The 21,183-nt window shown below is 41.1% G+C and overlaps 1 protein-coding gene across 1 annotated transcript in view; it reads right to left on the reverse strand.

The window, feature by feature from the left end:
- The window catches only part of LOC127215597 (phosphatidylinositol 3-kinase C2 domain-containing subunit gamma-like), an 89,359-nt gene that overhangs the window by 42,847 nt on the left and 25,329 nt on the right, over window positions 1-21,183 (reverse strand). Inside the window, 1 exon segment of the mRNA XM_051176000.1 lies at window positions 11,776-11,932. Within this exon segment, the coding sequence (XP_051031957.1) occupies window positions 11,776-11,932 (157 nt within the window).

Below are 21,183 nucleotides of genomic sequence, written 5' to 3' on the forward strand. Positions count from 1 at the left end.
CTTTCTACCCAAGGGAGCTGGCTACCTGACCCAGTCTTCACAACCCAAGAGATTGCATGACCTCTGTCTCTCCATTTAAGAGATTACCCTAAGGCTGGTACCTCAAAGCTATTGGCAGAATGAATTCCCACAACATACATATATGTATGTATGCATGCATAATTATCTTTTTCTCTGGCTAGGAATGCCCTCACTCTTTCTCTCTTATCGATTAGAAACCTTTGTCTTGCTTTAACCTCTTTTAAAGTCCTATCTTCCAGTGCTAGTCACGTTTTGTCCATGTCAGATTAGAATTTATTTGAGAAGAGAAAGTGGACCTTTACTCAGTGTTGAGATTGTTTATGTTGTCTAGCATGGCGCTTTGCAAGTAATTGGAATCTAATGAATATCTGATAGATAATGACTGCATGGATGGATGAGTAAATGATTAGAAAAGCACCGAGTCTTATTAGGCTTTAAAACTCCACTACTTGCAAATTTAATATTGACTACTAGATACAAAAATCTGCCCTAGAGAAACACATTTCGCCTGGCAAGTAGAATCTAGATTAGTTTCTAATTTTATCTCTAGTACTGGGAGTTCCAGAGACATCTATGGACTACTAACTGAGTGTGACTCTCTTTAGCGATTGCATGGTCATCCACTTGCTAAGACCAGATTCTGTGGAGTCTGACTTTCATTCCACTTTCTTTGAATTTACAACAGTTTGGTCAGGACTCTGACAAATACTTTCTACAGGAGTACATAGTAAACTTTGTAGTGAGGTAGTCCTTCTGTAGCACTGACCACGCCCATTGGGGGGTGGAGCTATGGGCGGAGGTGACCTGAGGAAGGAGGTCGGAGGGGGCGAGGAAGGCGCTCTCTTTCTGGCGTGACTCGGACAGGAGAGGATCGGGTTGAATTTCCTGGTGTTCATCTGTCTAGGTTGTAAGTTATTTCTCCCTGAATAAACATCTATTCGGCCTATTTGTTTATCCTGACCCTTATTTACCGCAATATCTGGTGTCAGAAGCGGAATTTACCTGGGTTTTGCCCCCAGGCGGCAGAAGCCGCCCCCCTCCCCCCACCTTCCCCAACGGGCAGGGTTTAACCAGGTGGACTCACCACAGCTTTGGGACATTTGCCTCTTCCTTACTGCAAAGGAGATCTTTGCCGCTAAAGCAGACCTGAGAAGGCACTTACCGCTTAACATTTTTTGCCCATTTCCGCACGGGACTTTGCATTCGCGCAGAGCCTCTCGGCGGCACCCGCCCGGCGGCACCCGCCTGGCGGCACCCGCCCGGCGGCACCCGCCCGGCGGCACCCGCCCGGCTTGCACGCGTTTCGTCTTGTGTTACAAGTAACTCCAAAAGTCCCCTTTTAACAAAATTCTGCTTGCCATAGTTTGTTAAGAACTTTTTACAGGAACCGGGATCAGACGAGCCTGGGCGGCTAGGCGCTATTTGATGACACACCTCCAGGCGTAGCTACCACAAGCGGAGATATACAACTAAAAGCATCAAAGTTCCAGGACAGCAGAATTACACCTAAGGTAATTGTAACATCCTTTGCAATTTAAGCTGATATAAAATCTGAGATAAATTGTTCTATAACTATGGCAGATAATTTTACTATGCAGAACTTTAGGAATTATTTTACTTCATATGTAGAAGGGATTTTAGCAGAAGAAACTTATGACTGGACCAATATATACTTTTATTTTGTAATAGCAATGGGTTTCATCATTAACATGATATTCTTAAAGAAATGGTTTGAGATTACAGCAAACAATAAGGAACTTGTACAAACCATGGGAGACTTAGTAACAAAGATTCGAAACATTGAAAATGATAGAATTCAAAGCATAGAGACAAGGATTCAAAACATTGAAAATGATGGAATTCAAAGCATAGAGACAAAGATTCGAAACATTGAAAATGATAGAATTCAAAGCATAGAAAATATAGAAAGAAAGATTCAGAATATTGAAGATGGCGTTGGCGAGCTGAAAGGTATAATTTGTTTAATGTCAGATACTTCAATAACCAGAACAGAAACAATGCAATGCATTAACAAACTAGCAGAAACAGCCCACTCCTGGTCGGAGGAAGCTACTAATAAGTTTAAAAAACTGGAACATCAGATAGAAAGACTAGATGACAGAATCTCTTCCATGTCTGAGGATAATGACAAGCTAGCAGATAGAACATTGTTTCTGGAAGGCAGTTTACACGCCATTCAGATAATATCTAAGGATGATAAGATTAAAAACATGGAATCATTTGTAGTTGGAGAAAGTAAGAAACTGACTGATACAATGAAGTCTCTAGAAAGTTATTTGATTCAAGAAGTTCAGACACTCAAAGAAACAATGGTGAATAGATTTCAGGCTTTAGAAGACCTTCAGTCTGATACATCAGAAGAAGAACTACAGGTAATAGGGCATGAAAAAGATTTAAAATTTTCCACACCATTTAGGGTCAGGGGAGCTTTCCCTGTATCTATTCATGAAAAGCCAGCAACGAAGAAACATCCAAAAGGTGTCGTTGCATATCAGTGGGAACCAATACGTATGAAAGATTTAAAAGGTATAAAGGAAGCAGTAGTCTCTTATGGCATGCATTCACCTTATGTGAAGCAATTAGTAGAATCATGGGCATGGAATAACAAGGTAACCCCTAAGGATTGGGATCAATTAATATCAGCTGTCCTTGAAAGCGCCTCTCAAATAGAATGGAGGGCTTTATGGAGAGAGGAAGCAAAAGCTCTTGAACTTCAGGGCTTAAAGAAAGGGTATAAAGCTCCCCAAGATAAAATTCTTGGTGAGGGTCTCTATGCTGACCCAGAAACCCAAGCTGCCTATGATGAACACATCTTGTCTCTATGCAGTACAGCAGCTTTGAATGCTTGGGATAAGGTTCATGAATTAGGAGAGAGGATAGAACCTTATACCAAGATAAAGCAAGGACCTAGAGAACGTTTTAGTATCTTTTTAGAAAGATTATCTAGGGCAGTACAATTAGAGATAGCAGACATAGATGCTAGGCGAATACTCATAGAATCTTTAGCTTATACGAATGCGAATCCTCAATGCAAACAGGTGCTTTGGCCTTTAAAAATGCGATCAGCACCCTTGGATGAATGGGTCCTATATACAGGCAACATTGAGTATAATGACAATAAGACTGAAGCATGGATAGGAGAAGCCATATCTAAAGGTCAGAGAAGATATCAAGATAACAGAGTTCCTTACTATGGTGACTTAGAAGCTTGGGTAGGAGAAGCCATCCCCAAAGGTTTGAAAAGATATCATAATGTCAGATGTTATAACTGTGGTAAGATAGGACATCTAAAAAGAAATTGTAGGCAAAGCTTCCCTAGAAGTAACACCCCCAGGAATGAATCAAACAGAAGGCCTCAGCCTTCTGGGTTATGTAGAAGGTGTGGCAAAGGCAGACACTGGACAAATGAGTGTAGATCGACCAGAGACAAGCAAGGAAACCCTTTACCATCGGGAAACTCCTTGGGGGGCCTCTCGAAGGCCCCCACATCACAGGTGGTTCGAACATTCCCAGTCACAGTGGAAGACAATCTCCCACAGGACAATTAGAAAATTCTGTGCCTATTATAAAAACTCATACTGCTCTGGATGACGAACTAGTGACGGAAGTTGAATCAAACATGACAGAAGGAAATGAAAAACGTATATTTTGGCAAACTGCTATAAATAGTCATAGGCCTAGATTGATAGTTAAGATGAATAATAGACTGTTTGAGGGTCTGGTGGACACTGGAGCTGATGTAACTATCATATCTAATAAATCTTGGCCTCAAAGATGGCCCCTGCATGAGGTAAATGTTCAATTCTTAGGGATTGGAACCCTGGCTCAGGTAAAACAAAGCACGAGATGGATTGACTGTATAGGACCAGAAGGACAGAGAGGGAGGTTGAGACCATATGTGGCTGATGTAGTGATAAATTTATGGGGTCGTGATCTATTACAGCAATGGAATACACAGATTAACATTCCTCCTGTATTAGATAGGAACCATAGACGACCTCATGATTGTGGAAAGAATACTGTTAAGTACTATACAAGACAGAGACCAAATATCCAGGCAGTACAAAAACAAAATACAAATGCTGAACAAACAGAGGAACCAAAAGCCCTACCTTTAAAATGGCTAACAGAGGAACCTGTCTGGGTAGGACAATGGCCTATGACCTCTGAGAAGTTAGAAGCTTTAGAAAGCCTGGTTCAGGAACAGCTAAATGCTGGACATATTGAGGAATCAACCAGCCCTTGGAATTCTCCTGTATTTGTGATCAAAAAGAAATCTGGTAAATGGAGAATGCTTACAGACCTGAGAGCCATCAATAAAGTTATCCAGCCAATGGGCTCTCTACAGCCTGGAATGCCCTTGCCTTCTTTGATACCCAAAGAATGGCCTATTATAGTTATTGATTTAAAGGATTGCTTCTTCACTATACCTTTACAAGAACAAGACAAAGAGAAATTTGCCTTCACGGTACCTAATTATAACAATTCTCAACCGGTGAAGAGATATCAATGGAAGGTTTTGCCACAGGGAATGCTAAATAGCCCCACCCTGTGCCAATATTTCGTACAAAAGCCGTTAGAAATAATTCGTAAACAGTTTCCACAATCCATAATCTATCATTACATGGATGATATATTGTTAGCTGACTCTAAAGGAGAAATATTAGAAAAAATGTTTGAGAAAGTAAAGGAAGTTTTACCTCGATGGGGATTACAAATTGCACCTGAAAAAATACAAAAAGGAGAGTCTATCAACTACTTAGGATATAAAATAGGTCTACAGAAAATTAGACCACAAAAAGTACAGATCAGAAGAGATCGCTACCAGACTCTTAATGATCTTCAAAAATTACTAGGAGAGATTTCTCAACTGCAAACCATAATTGGAGTAGAAGGGCATGATTTGAAAAACTTGAAAATGGCCCTAAAAGGAGATAAGGACTTGAATAGTCCACGAATACTATCAGCTGAAGCTGAGAAGGAATTAGAATGGGTAGAAAAGAGGATACTAGAAGCACATGTGGACCGTGTGGATCCAAACCTAGACTGTATTCTGGTTATATTACCATCTAGAGAATATCCTTCAGGGATTTTGATGCAGAGAGAAGATATCATATTAGAATGGATATTCCTACCACATAAACAGAATAAAAAACTGAAAACATATATAGAAAAGATCTCTGACTTGATTATAAAAGGTAAATTAAGACTTCGTCAGCTAATAGGAAGGGACCCAGCAGAAATTATAGTACCTTTAACTAATGAGGAAATTTCTTCCTTATGGAAAGATAACGAATATTGGCAGAGAGCTTGCAGTAACTTTTTTGGGAACAATTAGCAACAACTATCCCAAAACTGAGAGAATCAAATTCATAAAGAAAACGATTTGGATTCTTCCACGCATTGTAAGAAAAACACCTATTTCTGGAGTTCATACATTCTACACTGATGCAAATAAATCAGGTAAGGCAGGATATAAATCAGGAAATATTAGTAAAGTGGTTCGAAAGCCCTTACAATTCTGTACAAAAGGCAGAATTGTATGCCATTCTCATGGTACTTATGGATTTTAAAGAACCCCTCAATATAGTTACTGACTCTCCAATACGCAGAGAGAGTCGTTTTACACATTGAGACTGCAGAATTTATTCCTGACAATACAGAATTAACTTCATTGTTTATACAGTTACAAGATACTATCAGAAAGAGGACTCATCCTATATATATAACACACATCAGATCCCATACGGGTCTGCCAGGTCCTCTAGCACAAGGCAATGATGAAATTGATCGTTTATTGATAGGAAGTGTGCTAGAAGCCTCAGAGTTTCATAAGAAACACCACGTGAACAGCAAAGGTTTAAAAAAGGATTTTTCTATCACTTGGGAACAAGCCAAGGAAATAGTAAGGAAATGTCCTACTTGCTCATTCTATAACCAAACTCCTTTACCACCAGGCAGTAACCCTAAAGGTATAAATAGGAATGAAATATGGCAAATGGATGTGTTTCATTTTGCAGAATTTGGAAAATTAAAATATGTACATCACACTATAGATACATTTTCAGGGTTTCAGTGGGCTACTGCTCTGAGCTCTGAAAAGGCTGATTCTGTTATAACGCACCTTTTAGAGGTAATGGCCATTATGGGCATACCTGCACAAATAAAAACTGACAATGCTCCAGCATATGTCTCCAGCAAATTGAAACAGTTTTTTGAGTATTACAAGATAAAGCACATAACTGGTATACCACACAATCCTACAGGACAAGCAGTGGTTGAGAGATCCAATCGTACTTTAAAAGAAATGCTCCATAAACAGGCAGGAGGAACCAAAACACCCAAACACAGATTACATAATGCTTTATTAACATTAAACTTTCTTAATGCTGATGAAAAAGGAAAAACAGCTGCAGAAAGACACTGGACAATAGAAAAAACTTCTGAACTAAATCAGCCAGTGTATTTCAAGGATGTACTGACCTCAGAATGGAAAGCAGGATATGTGTTACGTTGGGGTAGGGGTTTTGCATTTGTATCTACAGGAGAAGAAAAACTATGGATACCATCTAAGTTAATCAAGATCCGAGTTGAACAAGAGAAGCATCTTAATGAAGAGAAATGACAAGTCATCCAACAAACTAGGTCCTATGAGGTGTGTGGAGGCCTCTCAAAGGTAGGGGAAGTGTTCTGTTCTTGTTTTTACAGGAAAACAGAGAAAACCTATCATCAAACAGCCAAAAGACACTGAACATGTAGGTGCCTACAGAAGAGAAGACAGCTCTTCAGAAACAATCACTTAAGGAAGCAGAATCTGATATATGGTAGAAAAAAAAAAAAAATTTAATTGTAGTAAACTATTTCTATATAGAAATCTATTTCTCTCTATTATCTAGTATTCCTGAAGTCCCAAATTTTGTAAACCAATGCTGGCTTTGGAGTTGGATTTGGCTTTCCTTCTCTAAATTCAAGCATGTTGTTAAGATTAAATTCATGGTTTCTGCCTTAAATCAAGAAGCCAATTGGTGTAAGGCAGAAGAAACAAAATCTGGGGACTCATATCTTATGCAATTTTCTCTCTGAAATCCTAATTTTCTCACATACTTTTAATGCTTATTGTTGTCTTTCCCTAATGCATACCTTAAAACTTGAAAATTTTACTTTAATATTGATGTGTAACTTTTCCACAAGGAATAATAACGATTCCTAACAGCAGTCTTTGAACTTTCCGGAAAGAAGATGGGGCCCCACATCATCATTTCCACTTGACTCAACCTGATGCATCGGAACTACAAACATCACCCTAAAACCGGTTTGAGACTGTTTTGCTCAAGAGACAACTCATGACTAGCTAGCTGTAATGGTGCACCTTTTTATTACACCCTGGCCAGTTTCAAATAGAACTACAGTCAAGAATTTTCTGCCACACAGTGACTAACTACATATGTCACAGCCAGTTCTGTTGAGAAATTTGGTTGCTAAAAATTTTCTTCCTACAGGATCCATTGGAGCAATCATCGTCCCATTTCAGCAGGAAGTAATCTTAATATGACTACGCCCCCTTTCCCTACCCTTGGAAATTTGGGATAATAGTCATCGTCTTTGGGTTGGTTTTAGTTATTTGGGATTGGGTGATGCTTACACTCCGGTTTATCTTTTAGACAGGAATAGGGAATGGTGGGTAAAGGTATGGTTTAGATGGGATATAAGTAGATTAGCCTATTTCCTTGAGAATTTGAGTTTGAATGAGATAGTATTTTACAGCTTACATTGTTATGCATTCCTATGTGGTAAGCTATGTAAAATTAAGTTTATATTTTGTTATATTGTGTTAAATGTTTCCACTTATAATATTTATGCACATTATTTTTTACCATATTCTATGTATGTATACTTTTCTTGTGTTCAAGACATTTTGTATATTGATACAATTTGGGATATTTATCTTACTGCCCTTTATAGTTCTACCTCTTGTCTTGACACTTATACTCTACCTCTATTTTAGGGATTTACATGTAGGTATATGTAAATAGTTATATTGTTTAAGTATTTGTTCCTGCTTTACTCAGGAAAGTTTTAATCAGTCTTTTTAGCTAAGTTCCCGAGTATTACAGATTATCTTCACTCACATTTCCTGTACCTATGAGATTAGTCAGATATAGATGCTTAATCTTCAATCCTTCATAGACATGCAGAACATGGCATTTAAATGTTTTAATATTAGTACTCCATTGACATGAGACACTGTTGCTCCTGACAGCACCGTGCATTTTCCCGAAAATATGTTGGACACTGTTGTTGCTCCTGCTGGAGTTCAATCTCGCCTCAGCTAATGGCCTGTTGGGCATAGAATAGCCCCCACCTTGACCACTGATTTGGACATGCAGTCCTATGTGCTTGCAGGGAGACAAATATAGAAGACTGCTTGACCTTGCCAAGTCAGGGTAAGACAGCCATTCTATTTCCCTGCTGTTGTTGTGGTCTGTCAAGTTCTCTTGGCCTTAGCCAAATCTGGGTGTACCAACGTCGCTGTGAGACCTAGGGTGACTGTTCAGGTGGCTTGCTGTTTCTGTCCTTGCTGCACCGTTTTGGAAGTTGTCCATCCGCATTTCCTGTCTACTCTAGTATTGTTATTTTCCTTCTCAGGTCTTGATGAGGTTGAAGATTAAACTATCACAACTATTATCTCTCTTCCTAGTTAGATATATTAGGTACTAGACTTACGTTTTCCAGCTTAGGACAACTCTATTGTAAACTCCATTATGCCCTCACCCTAGGAATAGATATGTAGGTCATTTTGTTCTCGATTTTCCTTTTCTTAGAGCACACTTGTTATTCACTGTTTTGTATATAGTTTTGTATTAAGCCTAAATCTTTTCTTTAGACTAAAAGGGGAATTGTAGTGAGGTAGTCCTTCTGTAGCACTGACCACGCCCATTGGGGGGTGGAGCTATGGGCGGAGGTGACCTGAGGAAGGAGGTCGGAGGGGGCGAGGAAGGCGCTCTCTTTCTGGCGTGACTCGGACAGGAGAGGATCGGGTTGAATTTCCTGGTGTTCATCTGTCTAGGTTGTAAGTTATTTCTCCCTGAATAAACATCTATTCGGCCTATTTGTTTATCCTGACCCTTATTTACCGCAATAAAACTTACTCACTCCTCTGTCTATCATCTGTATGCCTGCCTGCCTGTGTCTCTCCACCTCTGTCTAATCTATCATCTTTCTATAGAGGCTGACACGTTCAGTCTATGGCAAAGCAGATGAATCTAACTCTCCAGCATGTGACTGACTAATGGTTAAAAAGTTGCAAGTCCACCTTTTCCTGTGTCCCACTCCTTGGAGTGTGGTAATACCTGAGAATATGGAGGGCTCCATAGCTGGTCCTCCTTAACTGCAATGTGTTCCACAGGTTTTGTCTGGAGGGCATGGGTGACATTTTTGGCTGGGGCAGTGGGGACGGGAGAAGACAGGTAGGTATGAACAGACTCAAACGCTGGATGGATGAGTCATTTGCTTTTAAGGACAGGACTTTTATTTCTATTCTTCTAGTAAGGCCAGCTCTATTTTGATAGCATCACTTAGGGAAGCTGTGCTCTATGCTTACGGTATAGGGAATCTAGAACGATTTCAGCCAAGAGATATCTGATATAATAATGGGAGTGATAAACATTTGAAACTGGGCAAATTGGTCCCTGTGTTCTTTGACTCTTCCATAATAGTTGATATTGATTTTTTAAATGGGAGAAAAGCTGACGAAATACAGGCTTTTATGATAGTGAACTCAGCCAGCAGCACACTTGGGTCTCCTACAGATGTTCCTTTTAAGCAAGATGGGAATTACATAGATTACTTTTCGCTTGCTTTTCCCATGAGGAAACAAAAGCTCTGCAGATATCTGGCAACAAGATGCTTTCTGCTGAGGATGGGTCATTAACTCCACATCGAACCCACTGAACGCCTGCGCCGCGTGATGCTAGCTATTGATCATTTGCAGAGCCCAGCCTGGATGACCAAGTATTTCTCAACTTGTAACTGGGTCATGGTGTAGTGCACTGGGCTGTGTTTAAAGATGTCGACATGAGAGTCAGCAAGGAGAAAAAGGCAATATTAAATGTGTATGTAGAAAGCAAGTTTTCACAGATTTAAGCTTGGGTTTAATTTTAAAAGAGGCTTTGGCTAGAGAGTGTGTGGTCCTGAAATAGCCACTGAAGACTTTATCCGAAGAGTCCCACACATTACACACTGGAGTAAAGCAGGGGAACTGGGAGACCAGAAACCGAGGCAACCGCACATCACAGTTGTTAAGGATTTGTCTATGGGGTTTAGTGTTCTGCATTCCTCCAGTCACGATATTCCATTTCTCTAAGAGCCTAAATCTAAGATTATTATTTAGTACATGTGAGTGACCTCCACTGCTGTCCTTCTAAAAGTCAAGCTAGATTCAATTAAATCTCAGGCAGGTGGGTCTTACTATTTATGTGAGAAATCATTTCAAAACAGGATTAAAACATTATATATCGAATTTTAAAATGTAATGTGCGTGTGTGTGAGGGGCGGGGGTTGTGGGCGGGTACTCAGAGAGGTCAGAAAAGGGCATCAGATTTCTCAGAACTGGATTTATAGGTCATTATGACTTCCTGGATGTGGGTGCTGGGAACTGAACTTGGGTCCTCTGCAAGCACTCTTAACTACTGAGCAATCTCTCGGGCCCCTTTATTTCCCATACATTAAATATATTACAACATTTTGTTGTTGTCATTGGAGACAAGATAACCTTGAAGCTGTAATTTTCCTGCCTCGTCCTCCTGACTGCTGGAATTTACTGGCACAAGCCATCATGCCTGGCCTAATGTTTAAATTCTTTAATGGTTAATTATCATGATAAATATTTTTAAAGGAATGCAGAAAGCTTATTGAACAAATTAAAAATTCTCAGCAAGATGATTCCTACTCATTGATAAGATCTACTGTCATATCTGCTCATCACATTTAATTGTCATCCATCGTAATTTAATGTCACTGGAGAAGCAGCTCCATGAGACTCTGCTTGGGGGAGGGGGGTTTGTTCTGGACTTCTGCATTTGGTTAAGGCACTCAGTGTGTCTGTATGTGGTTATGTGCCTGTTTGCATGCAGGTGCCTGTAGACCGCAGGACAGGGTACCAGATTCCTGGAGCTGGAGTTATCAGCAGTTGTGAGCCACCTGGTGAGTGTACTTGGAACTGAACCCAGGTCCTATGTAAGAGAAGTTTAGACGTTTGTGCTTTTAAACTGCTGAGACATCTCTCCAAGCCCAGAGTTTGCATTCTTGAGCCTTCATTTCTTAATCTGAACAGTGGCCAAGTGTTCAAAAGAAGATACACACCGAGACAAGGGAACCAGAATAAGTCAGCCTCATCTACATCCTTAGGTTGACATTGTATCTAAACCGAATAATTTTGAGGCAGTTTTCAAAAAGGGGACAATGTAACCAAAGACATTATTATTTAAAAAATGATTTTCCTGGAACCTTAGTCAACCCTATATAGCATTCCTTCCAATGTAACACTAACGCTACGATGGTAATGCCAGAGATGGCAACGATGAACTAACATTAAATTGTCAAGAGGCACACTCTCTTGCTCACTCCTTTCTGTTTTAAAAGCTTGTTGGGGGAACTCCAACCCATTAGGAGAAATAGATCACTGGAGGAGACAGGAATGGAGCTCAGGACTTGTTATTTCCCCAAGGGACTTACCATTTCTAGAAGGCTCAGAATCAGCTGGCTGCGTTTCCTGACAATGTTATAAGCCCTGCAGCAAAGCTCCACGAAGTCTTGAAAATGTTGAGTATTTTTTCCACCCTCGGTAATAAAGTACTCCATCTCTGAAGTAAAAATGAAAGGGGCTCGGTCCCTATAAATAAACAAGAACAATAGCAGTTACGAGGAGAGGACCCGGTGTTTAGGGCAATTACCACAATGCATTTCCACTGGATTATTTTCCTAGTCCTCTGTGGGTCATTGTGGATCAGTGGGAAAACTTAGTAATTGAGGACTTTGAATAACTGGGCTACGACGGAGTGCTACTAAAGCCAGCTATACGGTCTCAAGTGTTTAATTCTCAGTCACATTTGGACAGACTTTTCTGCTGAAAGGAGATTGGCTCTAATCAACCGTATAAGTTAGAGCTGTGCAAAGTCAGTGCTGGAAGTGTATTTACTAATGCATTTTGAGACGATAAAACAGAACTTAAGTTCGACATTACAGTGCCTTAAAAGCCATAGAATGAGAGTCTGGATAAAAGTTATATTATAATAACAAATTCTTTCAGAAGATAACTTATGAAACAACAACAGATGTAACCAATCCCCTGACATGTGCTTAGCAAATGGGGGAGGGCTTTTGGGTTGCTGTTTTGTTTTTCTTTTTAAAGATAGCCATAATCCATTCCACACATGACTCAGTAAAAGCACTGAGCACAGGAGGACTAAGCAGACTGTGTCTTCACACACATACTACTGCCCCCTGTGGTCCCAGGGATGGAAAATTAGGTCAAGTTTCCCAGACTGTTATTTGGGACTTGCTAATCCTGAGATGAAGTCTTAGGGTCTCTAAGAGAAGCAGGTAGGGGGAGTGATGGCGGTATCTTTACCCGACAAGGCCTCAGCAGTCAGATCAATGAGGAGGATTTTACACAAATGTGTTTTACAGTCATCTAGATGGGGACACGGCAATGGGTAAAAGAGAGTGAAGTATGCTTCAAATGTGACAGTCCAGCTTCAAATAAAGTTGCTCCGAGTTACAACCGAGGAAGCTGAGAGGTACTTCAGGGTCACTTCAGGACAGAATAGCGTCCTGTGCTGACACAGATTTTGCTGTTTTAATAAAAACATAGTCGAGCTGGAAATCTGGCCAACGTGACTTAGCTAGACCTTTCCGAAGTATGAGGACAAAAATGGAAAAGTTATGCAATCGCATCTGAGACAGTGGACTCCGGCTACGTAGCGTTTTCTAAATTAATATTTGGTTATGGTTGTGCTAAAGTGTGACTTTAAAGGTGAGCACTGTGGTTCATTCCTGCTAATCCTAGTGCTCCAGAGGCTAAGACAGACTGTGAGTTTGAGGCCAGCCTAGACTACATGTTTAATTCCAGGCTAGCCTAGTCTGGTTTCAGAGGTGAGATGCTGTCTCAAAATAGAACAATAAAGTTTATATTCTATAATACAGGATGACTAGTAAGAGAGGTCAGAATAATGAAAACTTTCTTGGCTTGCTTTGCCAGTAACTTATTTGTAGTGAAATTTTGTTTATGAGCTAACAAATAAAGCTTGCCTGAAGACAAGAGCACAAAGCTAGCCACACTAATTAGCCATAGAGGCCAGCAGTGGTGGCACACACCTTTAATCCCAGCCCTTAGAAGCCAGAGGCAGACAGTTCTCTGTGAGTTCAAGGCAACCCTGGCCTACATGAGAGTGGATCAATCTAAAAAAGACAAACAGTTCAAGTAAAGGTTACGTCAGCACTTGGCATCCCATGCTTTCAATCCCAGTACTAGAGATGAATACAAGGCAGGAGGAGATGGGAGCTGATGGGAACAGCCCGAGGTTCCATGGCCCCTTCAGTCTGAGCATTGGTAGAGGTGAGAACTCTCTAGTGGTTCTCAGCTTGGCTTCCCTGATTTTCATCTTTAACTCCACCATCTGTCACTGGGTTTTTATTATTCATGCTACACTTATTCAATGAGAGGTGCTGAGCACCGGCCCTGAGCAAAGTCCTCAAATGCCAACTCAACTTCTCAAACTGTGATCACTAAATGTTGGTAGTGGGTCTTTCCACTCATTCTATGAGGCACTTTATGAGTCCACACTTCAGCAAACCTGGGGGAAGAGATGTTGGAAACACAATATAAAAGCACAGGTTGTAATCCTGAACTTGGCTGTGACTTCATTTTCTCCAGGTTAAGTTGGGCACCAAACGCCCAGCTGTTAGACTTTCTGAGAGGCCACGAGGGAAACATTTATGTTCCTGGTTCATGGGAGAGGGTTGTGCAGTCAGGGGCTGCTGTGGCTGGAGGAGGCTCCGTGCACAGAGCACAGGCTGCAGGCCCCATGATCTAGATCTCAAGTCTGGGTTTTGTGCATAGCTAGTTCTTGCCCTCGGTGAGAGACTTACCATCACTGTTCCTGGACAGCATTCTTTACCAGATGGGTGGGGACATTTGATTATTGATGTTGCTTAGAGGATCACATAGCTTAAATGACAGAGAAGCACTTACTGCCATATAGAAAGCTCTTGGTGTACTTTAGGCCACTGTTGTATGTTATTGTTAAGTCTTCAAACAGCCACATATGTTTGCAGAGCCGGACCTTGTCACAGTTAAGCTTCCCCCTGTCTTGCTCAAAAAATGCCACCACCTCCCACTGTGTACTTGGAGATTTAATTTAATCCCGGTTTATCACTCTTGCTAATTGTGGTGGTTTGAAGAAAAAAATGTGCCCCATAGGTTCACAATTTAAATATGTGTTGCCCAGGTGGTGGCGCTGTTTGGGGGATGTTATAAAGCCTTTAGGAAGTGGAGCCCTGCTGTAGGGAATGTATCTTTTAGGGGTGGACTGTGGTGATATATTATTTATAATTCATTAAAGTTTGTCTGGGGATTCAGAGAGCAAGACCAGCCACAAACTATAGAGGCGAGGCAGTGGCCACACACACCTTTAATCTGAGGGCTCAGGAGACAGGCAGAAGGGTCTTTCGGAGTTCCAGGCTGCCCTGGAAGAGTAACAGAGCTCACACGTTTGATGCCAGCACTTAGGATCACATACCTTTAATCCCAGCACTAGGGAGGTGGGGACTGGGGTGATGTGGCTGGGTGGAGAAAGGAATACAAGGGAGGAGGAAACAGGGACTGAGAGCTTTTGCCCATGAGGATTTGTGGAGGCAGGGCTGCCATTTCAGCTGGGTAAAGGTGAGATCTACTGGCTTGGCTGCTTTGCTTCTCTGATTTCCAGCTTGAAGCTTGAACCCCCAATCTGCTCTCTGGGTTTTTAATTTTTTTGTGTGAGTGTTGCAGTTGACTTTGAGATGTTATAGCCTCACCCCACTTTTGATCACTCTCTGCTTTGTATTGATGTATGAAAGCATGGTCAGTCAGCTTCTGCTCTGCCAGTATGCCATGCTTCCCCCCACAATAAGGAATTCTGTCCCGCTGGAACCATAAGACAAAGCAAACCCATTATTCTTTAGGTTGCTTTTGGCCCTGGCCTTTTATCACAGCGACAGAAAAGTACTGTATGCCCCAGTGTTTCAGCAGACTTTTAGGAATATTCCCTTAGTTGGGGGTCTCTATTGCTGTGAAGAGACGCCGTCACCACGGCAACTCTTATAAAGGAAACATTTAATTGAGGGGGCTCCCTTACAGTTCAGAGATTCAGTCCTTCCTGTCAGGGAACATGGTGGCATGCAGATAGCCATGGTGCCAGAGAAATGGACAAGTGTTCTATGTCTCACAGGCAACAGGAAGTTAACTGACGCACCCGGTATATAAACCTCAAAGCCCACCCCTACAGTGACACACTTCCTCCAACAAGGCCACACCCCCCAATAGTGCCCCTCCCTATGTGATTATGGGTGGTGGGGGTGGGAATTACATTCAGACTATCACAAACATCCTAGACATCTATAATCAGAAACAAATCTACAAAAAATTGACTTCTTTTTATTTTCTATCTTACACTATGTTTGCTATGAATTGAGCTTTGGGAGTAGTTTTAGAAAAGTCTAAAATCTTACAAATTCCTGAGCATTTCTAATGCGACAGGCATACTTTTGTCTTTGCAACCCACGAAACTGCAACTGGCCAAACTGACTTCTCTTAGAAACTTCTGTCTCCATGAAATGGCAGCCAGGCAATTGCAATGGAGGCTCGGGTGCAGAGAACCCACACAGACACCCAAGTACCTCTGAGAAACATCCAAATTAGACAGTCACGTAAACTAACAATAGGGTTGAAGAGACACACACCACTGTGCAAATAACACAGTTGAAATGCTTAGGGAGCCCAGAGAAATAAAAGCTTCCCTTTTTTATGTCTTCTGCTCACTTTCAATAAACTTTATAAGAACAACAAATACACCAGGAGACTTCTGTAAATGAAAGGAAGTATTTAGCTACAACAAGGGATGCTTCTGGTCCCTGTATATTACAAAACCTTCAGCTGTGCTGTGCTTTGTGAATAGACTCAAAAGTGAACCTAATTCTAGATCCATACACTTTGTGGCTCGAGGTTGCTCTCTGAGGTTTTGTTTTATTAGAAATACAGGGCATAAATTGTTTTCCAGATCAGAGCCGAATCTGCTTTGGTTTCCGTCCTCCTACCCTTTCGACCGTATTTGTTTCCTACACGTCTCTCCCCCTCCCCCGTGTGTGTGTGTGTGTGTGTGTGTGTGTGTGTGTGTCTTCACCTTCCCTCTCTCCTTCCCTCATGTTCTCCCTTATCTGGTGCTGGTACAATGATAAAGATTAAGATGTTTCCTTTGTGATAAATCTTCCCAGGCTGGGAAGATGGCTCAGTGAGTAGAGGAACTTCTCACCAAGCCTGGAGATCTGAGTTAAACCCCGAGAACCACATGATGGATGGAGGGACCCCACTGCTACAACTTGTCCTGTGACATCAACATGTGTACCCAGGCACACACATACTTACACACATTCATACAACATAAATAAAATATGCTAAGGTATGTTTGTTAAGTCTCCCTTAACATAACCTACTCCTTTCAGAAAGTCTTATGATTTTTTTTTTTATTTTTCAAAAACCTAAATGAAATAAATGGTTTTCAGCACAGAAGGAAGTATTCTTCCCTCTTTTCTATGTCCTTCACACCTGAAACGGTATGTTCATGATACTCTGGTACACAGAGAAAAGAAAACGGAAGTAGCCCACATAGTGAATAGCTAGTGACAATTTAACATTTATGTGGGAAGACCACATAGTAAGCTTGTTATGATGCTGTCATTCTGTTTCCAAAATTAACTTTTGTATGAATGTACGACCACAGCCTTTCTCCGAAACTAGCATTCTGTAAAAATTCCGAGAGTATTTTCTAGATTTCTAGCAGATGTACAGAGAGGCTTGGTGATTTAGAAATGCTTGATAACCTTGGAAATGTAAGAATATATTATAAGCACATAGCAATGACTGAGGAGATACGTTTATTCCATAGAAGGAATGATTGATAGGTTGCTCATATTTGACATTTACTCTCGCTTTTGTATCAGCTCTCCATGCAGCCACCCAGCAGACATAACCCTGTGTAAGTCATTAGCGCACGAAGATCACTGTCGTACGTGTTTACCAGTAGTTGCCCCACTGAGGACTCAGACATTTAGGGTCTTGCTGCTCATGAGGTGACTTGAACCTAGAGGTCTGGGTCCTCAAATGTCAGAAAACTACAGTTCAGTAATACCAGCAGGTATTTGCTTAGCTCAGTGGAAAGACTGTTTGCCTGTCATACACAAAGTCTTGAATCCCACTCCTGACATTTCATAAATGCGGGTGTGGAGGGCACATCTGGAGACCCAGAACTGAAGAGGTAGAATTGGACAGATTAGGAATCCAAGGTCATCTTGGCTACACAGTAAGTTTGCAGCCAGCCTGGTAAACGTGAGACCCTGTCTTATTGATATGATTTATACAAGTTGCGCCCACAGTGAGATGGCAGAAGACACCTAGCAATATGAGTGAAAAAATGACAAGCATATGGAAAAACCGCATTGCTCATACCTTGTTGGTGGGAGTGTGTGCCAAATGTTCCATTTTGGAACATTATATTTTCATTTATGAAAAACTAGTTGTCATCAGCTTATTGAACTCAACACCAATATACAAGCACCCTATAAGCCAACAGTTACAGCCCTGGGCATTTACCTCAGAGAATGGAGACTTATATCCATGAACTCCACACATGAGTTGTTCCGAGCAGCTTTAGTCCTAGTCGTTAGAGACCCTACGGGACCCAGATGTCCTTCAACAGATGAGTGGTTCCAAAGACTGCACTACACCCAGACTGTGGAATGTTATTTGTCAATCAAAAGGCACAGCTTTGAAAACACAACAGCTTGGATGGACCCTCCGGATAATTATATTACAATTAAAAAAAAAATCCATTACAATTAAAAAAAAAAATCTTCAAGTAGTACAGTCAAGATGATTCCATTGATGTAACATTCTTGACATAACGGAACTATAGAAAGGAAGTATAGATGGAAGGTTGTCATGAGATAAGGAAACGGTAGCGCTGGCGATCACAGGTAACCGGGTGCACCCTTGTAGGGGCTCCAAAAGGATTGCGATGGGGAAAATCATTTTTGTATCTTGACTATTACTTTAGACACCTTATTTTGATAAAGTATAATTCTACAGGATCTTACCATTAGTAAGTATATGTGTGTGTGTGTGTTTGTTTGTGTGTGTGTGTGTGTGTGTGTGTGTGTGTGTGTGTGTGTGTGTAATGTGAATCTACAACTATCTCAAAGGATGGTATTAACATTTCTGTTGTTTTACCTGAGTGTAAATGAAAACACTTTCCTAAAAATGTATAGAGGAAACAAGAGGAGAGGGAGTCTTGAGAGGCAAACAATTGATGGCTTGGGAGAAAGAGGCTGTTCTGGATAGACACTGAGCGTGTTTTGCAGAAGGTAGCAGAAGAGGGTTTTCTGAGACAGGGGGATGCCTTCGTTGAAGAAGTCAGTGGAGGAGGAGCCACAGTGGAAGCCTTCTGATAAATCACGGAAAAGGAGATGAGTAGTGCTCAAGTCAGCACAGTCTTTATTAAATAATAAAAAATAAGCCCTAGCTGGTAAGCTCACAAAATTAATCTGAAGGTGAAGAATTTGCAGGGACCCTTTCAGGAGTGAGGCTGAGCAGAGGTTCATGGAGACTGGTGGCAGCGTCTCTGCAGACTCGGTTTGTCTGAAAAGATTGCTCAGACTATAATGGTCATCAAAAGAGGAGAGGAAAATGGCTCCGAAACATCCACTTAGGGCGAAAAAGGATTCAGTGCTGATGTTTACAGCCCATAATAAAGCAGGCTCTGCTGGGATGACATTGTTTTCCTAGTAAGCACGGGGAGTACTTGCTCTTCTAATTAGAGCTCTGGGGAGGGGGTGAGTACAAAATGTGTTGTTGAGTGCAAAAGCAAGGTGTCCACTAGAAAGAAGCACCACTTACGGACAAGGGGCTGTGCTGTGCTGGCTGTGTAGCGTGCTCCATTCTAGCCATGCAGAGCTGCTGAGTGCTGACATGCTTCACCTCTGTCTATGCATGGCTACTCACAATGCGAACAGGCCTTTTCCCTTCCCTTCTTCCAGCCTCTTGTGTGCATATGTTACATGTGTAAATGTCCACTATCCTGTGTGAGTCAATGTGGTATGTGTGTGTATGCATGTGCATGTTTATGTATGTGTAAAGACCAGAAGAGGATGTTGGGTATCCTACTTTATCATTCTTGTTTTATCATATCCTACTTTATCATACTTATTTTCTTGATGTAGAGTTTCTCATTGAACCTAAAGGTAGCTGTCAGTAAATTCAGAGATATTCCTACCAGTTCCCTCACAGTGCTGGGGTTACACCCACATACATGGCCATTCTTGGCTTTTTATGTGGGTCCTGGGGATTTGATCTCAGATCTTCATGCTTTCACAGTGAGCTTTCTTCCCCAAATAGCCATCTCCAAAAGTCACTAATCCTTTTAATTTTTAAAATGTTTACTTATTTGAATGTGCAAGTGTGTGTGTGAACACATGTACATGCACAGGAGTATGTCCATCACAGGGATCCAGCTCAGTGCCAGTCTTTGTGGTAAAACTGTCTTCCTCTCACTGAGCTGTATTTGCAGCCCACCAATCTTCAGAAGGAAATTATTCAGCAGTTCCATAATTATAAGCTACTACCATTGGGAACAACTGGTAATGAATAGGATCCCTGTCTTCTTTTCTCCAAGCTCTTACCAGATGCTACTAAGATGTTATGTTTCAATGATGCATTTGTGCTTTGAACTGAAATACAGATACAGCTTCAAGGCATACCTGGTTGTTATTATTAAAATTATTTTTTATGAATTCAAAGAAATACCATGGTAACAGTAACATTGGCCATCACAGTGGAATTGCTCCTATTTTAAAATTGAGGTGTGCTGACTCTAACAATGAAGTATGACTACATGAGGTGCTGGACCCTCAAACTCTCAAGGTTCCTGCTTGCTGAAATTCCCTTTAAATAAAGGTGTCCATACTTAGAAAATAAATGGCTCCTATTCTTACTGAGGAACACACACACACACACACACACACACACACACACACACACTGGTGTGTATTTCATGGCAGGTGTGTGCAGGTCAAAGGATAACTTACAGAAGGCATTTCTCTCTATCATGTGATTCCCAATATCAGACACAGGTTGTCAATCTTGGCAGCACGTACCTTACCCACCGAATCATCTCTCCAGCGCTTTTAGAAGGCTTGTCTTTTAAAGAATGCATGAATTATTTAATGCACAATAATTCCAAAACACCTTTCTCAAATGTGAGTCATGTAGTCTAGATAATATCACAAGCTTCACCTCAATAATTTGGAGTGGTCTCTGGCCATACTAAAGTCTATAGAATGGACATGAATAGGCTCTGAAGCTGAGTCACACATCCTAGGGATTATTATTTGTAACTCTTTGATATTTTTATAGTAAAAATAAAAACAGTGTAGAGTTCTGTCTGCTTTGCATTAAAAGAGGGATATGTTCATATCAAAGAGTTCAATCCGGGTAACTTCGACACTTAGCCTTAGTTTTTGCATCTTTAACAGTTCAAACATCTTACTAAGCATTTGTTTGTACATTTTAAGTGTATGAATATAATACATATCAAGACTATAAATATGTGATAAATGTAACATAGGGCACTGACTAAAGAAATCGCCACCCATCCCAAGGCAGGGAGAACAGCTGTGTTGGGATCTGGGGACAAATGGGAGCTTCATGGCAACATCCAGTGGTTATGATGCTGTTGACTGGCGCCCTTGCAAACATTATAGCAAGTATTCCATGCCTTCACTTGCAAACAGAAAGTAACAGTACCTGCCTTAACACATTTCTGTCTTGATTCTTGG

The sequence above is a fragment of the Phodopus roborovskii genome, unplaced genomic scaffold (genome assembly GCF_943737965.1).
Source record: "Phodopus roborovskii unplaced genomic scaffold, PHOROB, whole genome shotgun sequence".
NCBI classification, from domain to species: Eukaryota; Metazoa; Chordata; class Mammalia; order Rodentia; family Cricetidae; genus Phodopus; species Phodopus roborovskii.